This window comes from Haliaeetus albicilla, chromosome 1 (genome assembly GCF_947461875.1).
Source record: "Haliaeetus albicilla chromosome 1, bHalAlb1.1, whole genome shotgun sequence".
NCBI classification, from domain to species: domain Eukaryota; kingdom Metazoa; phylum Chordata; class Aves; order Accipitriformes; family Accipitridae; genus Haliaeetus; species Haliaeetus albicilla.
Window position 1 is genome coordinate 7,259,113 of NC_091483.1, and position 8,322 is coordinate 7,267,434.

Here is an 8,322-nt window from a genome sequence, read left to right on the forward strand (position 1 = left end):
AGATTTTACTTCGAAGACTGGGAACAGCATCAGCCCCAAACCCAGCAAACCCCAGAACACTTAGCCTGTAATGACCCCAAACTTAACCACTAGCAGGAGCTCCCATTTGCCAGATGTACAAATGCGCCATTCAACACTCAGCCCAGCACAACAGAGCCCAGCTGCAGCTGGGTGATTAGCAGCTGATACCTCACATTAGCTTCTGAAACTGACAGGAACAAAGCTGAGAAGAGATTCACATCCAGTAGCAACCGACACAGAAGTCTTTTTTTTTTTTTCCTTGCAAACTGATTACTAGAAATTCTGGGGAACCTGGAACACAGCTGCAGTACCATATAAGCTATACAGCCAAAAAAAAAAAGGCAAGGCAAAAGCTTCAAGTAACCAATCATTAACTCACATCAGTTAACAAACACAGCACTTGGTTTATTTTTGTTCTCAACTGAAACAAGACTGAGTAGGTTTGTTACCTGCAACCAAAGTACTCCATTTCAGAACTGAGCGTCCAGGCGCAGCAGCTTGCAGTAAGACGTCTTCAGATGTACAGTATTTATATCATACAGAGTACACAATAAATTACTATCTACATGCAACATACCTACAAAAAGTTACATACAATGTAAAAAAATACAGTATTTTCTGCTCATTTTTTGTTTTAAATTTTTTCTGTACATTTTTTAATTTACATTTTTATATACATTTTTGTAAACTTTTTGTATTTTTATAAAACTTAAATCACATAACAGTTATGAACTTACGGCACCTCTCTTACCATTCTAAAACAATGCTTGCATCTACAAAACAGCCTTTAGCTTGTTTGCTCCTTCATTTCTACTTTGGCACCAACACACTTCACACCATTATTCTGAACTAATTAGTCCACTTCCTACCTAGCCATGTTCTCGATACGGAGAAACACAATCATACTTCAATTTGTGCTTCAATAAAAAAGTTCGGAAAAAACGATTACATTAACTACTTCATCAACATCACATTTACCTGATATTACTGCATAATATCAACTCTTCCTGCACTAACTGCTTTACGTAAGCATGCAAACAAGTCTGGTTATGACTCAATCAATAACATGAATATACTGAAAAACAACTACAAGGGTTAAATATTAAAAGGAATGTAGACTTATCAAGATTTACCGTGTTAATAAGTCTAAGCTAATAGTATGGATTGACATGTTAACAGTTAAGATTTAAAACACACTGAAGTATACCATGTGAATTTCAGTGTGAAAACATCTGTATTGCAGAAAATATGAAGTAACTCCCTGCCACACACTTTATACTACCCTTTAGTGAAAACTAGCCTTAACCAAAAACCTCCTTCTTGCCATGCATACTCCTATTGTGAAATAGGGATTCCTGAAGTTTATAGAAACCAAGCTTTAAAAAAATCTACTTGGAGTACACAACTCAAAATCCTGCTGAAAAGGACCACAGCATGTAAAATGTTAAAACCGTTTCAGTATTTGGTCCATTTGACAGGAAATCATTTCAGCCTGGTACTATGTACACATACCACGCCACATAACCTACTCAGCCCATTTGATCTAATCCCAAAACACTGAAGAGTGGAGGTGCCCTCAAGGGGACTCTAGTCCAACCTCCTGCTCAAAGCAAAGTCAACAACAAATTCAACCACACTCAGGGTTTTGTTACGTTGAATCCTGAGAATCTCCCAGGACAAAGACTGCACAGCCCATCTTGGTCCACTCCCATGCTTGATGGTCCCCATGGAGCAAACTTCTTCCATTAACTGAGAAATCCACATTTTGATTTAACGAAAGCCTCTCATTCTTGCTCCATGCTTCTCAAACAAAACCTTGAAATCACCTCCTCCTCAGCAACCTCCTCTTAGGTACCAAAAGGCTGCTGGTTCCATTCCATTTTCCCCCCAAAGGCCACTTTGCCACTGAATAAGCTCATTTCGCTTAACCTCTCCTCACAGGTCCTGTGCCCCAAAACCCTTAACCATCTTGGCAGCTTCCTGGTGGACTTGCACAAGCTGATCAACGCCTTGAGCCCAAAACTGGACGCTGTTGCAGATGAGAATGAACGCCAAATAACAGGAGGAAAAAAACCCTACTTCCCTCAATCTATCAGCTATGCTCCTGTTAACACAGCCCAGTACGCCATCAGCCTTCATTGCTGCCAGGGCACACTGCTAATGTGTTTAGCTGCTAAGCATTTTGGACCACCAGGTACAGGACTACATTTATGCTTGTTAACAACAGAACTATACATGAACTTTTTTGCTGAACTGGGGACCTGAAGGTGATTTTTTTTAGTTCCTTAGAATTACAACAACAAAAAAAACCAAGGCAGGCATTCAAAGCATTGATATACCACAGCAATTCTTGCATTAATACAGTTTACAGATTACCACCTCATTATTGCCAAAAGACTCCATGGTGCATTAGTAACCTGAACCTAATACAATCAAGACTTAACGCTATGACCGACAGCTAAGAGCTTGCCATTTTGTTTTAGGTTTGAGTTCAAAGAAGAAGGTGCCTTCCAGATCACTCGGAGGAGAACTGCTAAGGCTTTCTTCTCCACTGCTCATATCTTCACAGGAGTCTTCACTAGGAAAGAACAGCAGGAAATGTAATTTAAACAAAGCACAACCCCTTGAAGGTGGCAATTCCTCAATCCCGTGTTTTCTTGCACACTTCTCTGTTCCCAGTATAACATCCCAGATCTAAACACTTCTCAACACTAAAGCTTAAATCATAAGGCACAATTTCCTTACTTCTAATGCCAAAAATCTCCTACCAACCAAGAAGCCAGCATTCAAGATATCAAACATAAATTACTTAAGACTTAAATGCTTTATAAGCCTCCCTGCCTTAAAAAAAAAAAGGATAGTCTCCCCCATCCGCCCCGCAAAGCACTTGTACTTTTTGAACACCACAGTGACAGTTCCCCTTTTTTTTTCCTTCTATTTAAGATGTTCAGTATTTTCAAAGCTAGCGGATTTTTTTTTTCCAAGTAGTAGTGAATTAGCCTAGTTATACAGAGTTGACATTAACTTTTCCATAAAATGAGAATTCCCAACAAATTAACCACCTGGTGTAAGTTTTACCAACCTCTCGCTTTCATTGAAACATCCACCCTCTGGTATCGTTGGCAACTCAGGAACACTGTAGTAACTGTTTTGTAGGTTCTGGGCTGTACGTCTTGAAACAATCCAAACTAGTTTTTTATGATCGGGCTTGCAACATTCAGGAGAAGAATATTCTGCTAGGCATTTCGAGACCAGCTCCCTCCAGTAAAGTAGGTCACTATCACTTATCTGAGAAGCAAAAAATGAACCTATTTAGTCTATTACACACAGGCTCTAACGATAACCCCTCCCTCTACTTTACCTTCTCAGAAAAGACTTGAAAAAGCATCAGTCAAAATACAAGTGAGTCATCACTGTGATACCTTTGTCACAGTAGGGCTACTTTTGAAGATGAACTCCTATACACCTCCTAGAAATGTCCACATTGAAGTTTGAGTTGACAGTTTGCCTGTCAGTTGCTGTTAACATTTTCATTATCACTTCCAAAGGAAAAGTGAAACCGAGATATCCATTTTAAAATAGAATAATCTCATACTTTAAGGAACTATGTCTACCCCTCAAGAAACTGAATTAGTTGAATTTGACTATGAGAGTGAAAAGCTTGTTCTAGAGCATCAACTGATATAGCATGCAGCTAGCAGCTAAAAAATCCAGTATTAAGTTATTCAGACAAAAAGAATAACCAGCCCAGCAGTCATTGTAGTCCTACGAACCAACTGCAAGTTTCTCTAGAACATACAGCTAGAACTGTACAAGTTAAATCAGGTGTTTGTTAAAGCATGTATTGTGTAGGCATTAGGTCAGCATTTCTTCTGATTTTCTACGTTTAAGATAGTTTTTTTTAAACCATAATCCTTTGGCTCGCCAGGCAGCTGCCAAGATGTGCCAGTGCAAAATGACTACCCGACCCCATTCTCTAAGTAACCAGTTATTTTGCATTTGGCATTCTACCAATGAAACAGTGATAAGTTACAAGAGTTGCAGACAGATGCTTAAAGACCCCTTTCATTGCTTGTTTCAGCTGATGCCAAACAGTACCTGTGAAGATTGCATACTGACAGCAGGGGCCCCTTAAATGTAACCCTGTACATCATTTACTGCACCAGTCCCAACAACTGCAAAAACAATCCACAGAAAATATTTACCTTAGAATGCTTTTGAACACGCAGAAGGATCTCAAACAGCTCAACAGATTTCAAAGTCTGGACTTCTAGAGTGAGAAGGCACAAGGCCAAGACAGAGGGCTAGAAGGACAAAAAACACCGCTCAACATAACATGAACCAAAACCTATTCAGAAGTCAAAGAAAGCTACTCCTACTTACTTTTGCTTTAGAAAAGACAAGACGGCAGTTGCAAGCTTTTAGCTGTGCTTCCAATTTGTCAAGATTCAATACTTCTTTCCTGTAAGACACCCAAGAGAAACGCATGTTTATGGACAAGCATTCACTTGTCAGGAGGTAAAAACTAAGGAGCTGCCTCCTCTACAGCCAATGCCATAATCATTTAAAAGGCAAATGAAGATAAAAAGGGCTTAGCAAACACATAGACCACCACTAACATGCAACTCAACTCACCTTTCTGAGGTATGACAGAGTACAATAGTATGGTACAAGTGCAAGAAGGTTAAGGCAGTAGTAGCTTTAAATTCAAAGTGCAACTTTTCTGAAATTATCTTTTCCATCCGTTTCAGGTCAGACACAGTGCATTTACATTGGCTGATCCGGATGATCTCATGAGCAGATGGAATATTGCATTCTTCTTCAACTACTCGGGCAGCCAACTGGAAACAACAAACTCCAATGCAAGATAAATGCTTCGGTTTCACCTAAAAATACAAGGAAGCACTATGAATACTTCCCCCCCCGAAACACCATGCTTAACAAACAGCAACACCAACAGCTCACCCAGCCTAGGTGAGCTGTTTTGAATATTCATAGTTCCATCGAAAGAGATTTGCTTTTCTCAACTAGACCTGATGTCAGTCAACTCATACACCTCATCTAGTCATAACTAGTTTCATCACTCAAGTTTAAGAAAATACACCTGGCAGAGCCAATAAAGCAGTATCAATCTGCCATAGCCAAGTCAAAGTCAAGTTCGACAGCTGAGCACCCTCTATTGAAATTGTTCCACATCACTACACAATAAATTAATTGCAGTGAGAACTGTAATACCCAGCTTCTCCAAGCGGCAGTGCTCATTCACCCTCATTTCAAGTCTATTCAAATCCGGCCTGAGCCTGTTTCAGGCAGTCCTATCCCTCCACAACTTGCTCCTACCTCTGCTATTCTCTCCCATGGAACAGCGTAACATTTCGTGCAACCTCAAGGACAGTCAGACCAGAGAACTGATGTAACTTTACTTTTTCTGCCAACTTAACAATGGAGAACTGGTTTAGGTTCAAACTGTCTGCCATAAAGCAGCAGAAATACGAAAAGAAAAACATCCAGGAAATGATTGTTTGGTATTAGTTCCAGCAGCTTTAACACAGTACCTAGAAACAGGCTGCAACACAATTTTCTTTGTTCGCTCTCTAATTCCTCTGTTCTTAGTCTTCTACATCTACCTGGTGAAGGCTACAAACTTATTAGAGGAAATAAACCATGTTGCTACTTGTCTTTAGAGGCATAAAGAACTGTACTCAATTTCAGGTTTACAAAGGAGGACTTCAGAAACATTGCTAGCATAGAATCGGTAAATAGCCACAGTTACATCCTAGATCACAATCTTCCCCTTTTTGTCAGACAAGAAAGCTCACAAGAAGCTAATGTATTCCCAGGTGACACTATAGATAGCAAGTCCTCTCCCCCCAAAATACCTTCATAAGAGCCAAGAATCTGTCCAGAATGTTAACAGCCAAAACAAACGTTTCAGTTGCAAAACCAAAAAAGTTGGTCAGACTCCAAAGATCTTCCACCTTGGCATTCCTTTGTCTTGGACACAGAGTATTTTCATTCTATGGCAAGAGAAACAAAGTCAGAATTATTCAGTGGCAGCAGTGATAACTGTGACCACTCACTCCCTAAGTTACTTCTACTTAGATCAAAAGGAAGCAATTATTTATTCCTTACATACTTCCTCTTAAGTTAAAAAAAATAAATTTAGATACTTGAGACTCAAAACACACCCAAGGTACATGGATTACACCCAGATCCTGAGTCTCACCGGTGCAATACCCAGCACAACCACATTTCCCAGTACCCACTTGTTATTTTAAGACAATAGTTACAAAGCACATACATACACAATGACTCCTGACCTTACGGAAAGAGATATGACCTAACTCAACTTATTCTCCTCTCTGCATGCATGTCAATATTTAAGCAACAGATGTTCTGCTTTCAAAACAAACAAGCAGACTGATTTCAGGAACTTTGTTTGTTAAGCATTAAGGCCCTTTCCAAAAAAACTCACGAGCACCCGAAGCCTGCCCTAAACTCAGTAAGGAACTCCGATCGTTAAGGTAGAAACGTTTATGCTTAATTTATTTTTTACTGTTAAGCCCTGAGTGTTTCTAGCTTCATTTCCCTAGACCTTGCTAATGAAAAGCTAGCCGTTTCCCCATTTGTTAATTGCCCACTAGACATCCCCGCTTTCCCGCAGCGGTACAACACAGCGGTATGAAGCTCCGGAGGTGAAATAATACACTTCTTTTAGTTCTGCGTTCACTCGAAGTTTAAACAATAAATAATAAACGCCTAAATATTTTACTTGCCCTGTAGGTCATAGTCCTTTGATAATGTAGTCTATGTTAGTAACTACAGATTAAGGTAGAGTTAAAAGACAAGGCAAGTGGCCTTTACAGGGAAGCAAATTAACTTTTCGGAGTTAACGCACGTCTCCCAGCTCGGAGGTTTCTTTTTTTAAAACACGTTATTGCCTGCCCTGAGGAGACTGCCTCCTCCCTCGCTGCCCACCCCAGCCCAGCTCCCCGCCCCCCCTCACCTCGGCGGCCCCCTCGATGAGGCTGAGCCCCTTCTCGCGGGGCTGAAACCGCCCCTCCTGCTCCAGGTGGAAGTTCAGCTGCTTGAAAAGCCACAACGCCTCGCTGCTCATCTTCTCCCCCAACTCCGGATCCGTTCCCTTCAGGGCAGGCACACCTCGTCAACAGCTGGCAGCTCGCCCCCCCCCGCCGCCATCACACCACACACCACCCCCGACCCCGCCGGACAAAGGCAGCCGGGCGCCTGCCGCCCCCTCCCCGCCTGAGGCCTCGCAACCTCCTCACAGCACCGGGAAAACGAACAAAGGGACCCGACAAGGGGGCAAGCCCAGCCCTGCCGGTACACTCACCGGGGGCGGTCGTGAGGGGGCACCGGGCCCCCCCCGCGGCCCTCACCGCTCGATTCCTCCCGTGGTAAAGTGGGGGGGGGGGGAGGCGAGCCCGGCTCCCCTCACCGCACCGACGCGGGTCGGCTCCGCCGCTGGCCCCGCATCCAGGCAGGGCCGCCTGCGTCCCCCCGCCCGCGGCCGAGCCCTGCTCGCCTCCCCCAGCGAGTCACGGCGATGCCCGAGGCAGCGGCACCATCCCCGGCCCCCTGCCGCCGCCTCCGCCCCAGCCCCGCATCAAAATGGAGGCGGCGCGGCCCCGCCCCCTTGTTTTTGTTCTGGCGGCTCGCAGATGGCCCCGCGCGGAGCGCTCCCTGATAGGTCCGGCCGGTGAGGCGCCGCCGTGAAGTAAAATAGTTCGCGGCCAACCGCGCACCCTAGGGGTGGCCCGAGAGGGGCCGGAGGTCGGGAAGCGACGCAAACGGCCGAGCGGCACCGCCTGCTTGACGGGAAGCGGCGGGGGGGGGGGGGGGAACGGAACTCCTCCGGCAGGATTGCTAAGTCCTGGCGGAGGGAGACGAGATAAGACGCATCACTCCTTTAAAAGGACGGGGGAGCGGAGGCTCGGTGGCGACTGACCCGTTTTAAAAAGTCCGCCCAAACCCTCCCCCGCCCTGATTGGTCCGCGCTCCGCCAGCCGCTGATTGGCCAGCAGCCGCTGCTAAACCCACCCCCCTCGCGCACACACCCCCCCTTTCCCCACCCTTCGGGGGGGGGGGTGTTGTTTACCGGCAGCGATTGGCCGCCGAACGAGAGCGGGTCTCTCCGGATTGGTCGGACCAGTTCTACCTCTGCCCCGCCTACAGTTGCGGGCCTTAGCAACCGTGACAGAGCCGTCGGGTGCTGTGGGTGCTCGAGCCCAACCGTCGCTCGGCTCCACAGCAACGGCTACCGGACCCGGCGGGGCTCAC

General features: G+C 44.8%; 1 protein-coding gene across 1 annotated transcript; it reads right to left on the bottom strand.

Moving 5' to 3' along the window:
• Positions 1–405: 405 nt before the first annotated feature.
• On the bottom strand, positions 406–7,653 carry CCNG2 (cyclin G2). The gene is made up of 8 exons (XM_069774578.1): positions 7,376–7,653; positions 7,028–7,165; positions 5,901–6,038; positions 4,657–4,907; positions 4,405–4,483; positions 4,227–4,325; positions 3,104–3,309; positions 406–2,599 (listed from the first exon to the last, which is right to left on the bottom strand). The coding sequence occupies exons 2-8, from the start codon at positions 7,136–7,138 to the stop codon at positions 2,467–2,469; spliced, it is 1,017 nt and encodes a 338-aa protein (XP_069630679.1). The 5' UTR covers positions 7,139–7,165; positions 7,376–7,653; the 3' UTR covers positions 406–2,466.
• Between the last annotated feature and the right edge of the window lie 669 nt (positions 7,654–8,322).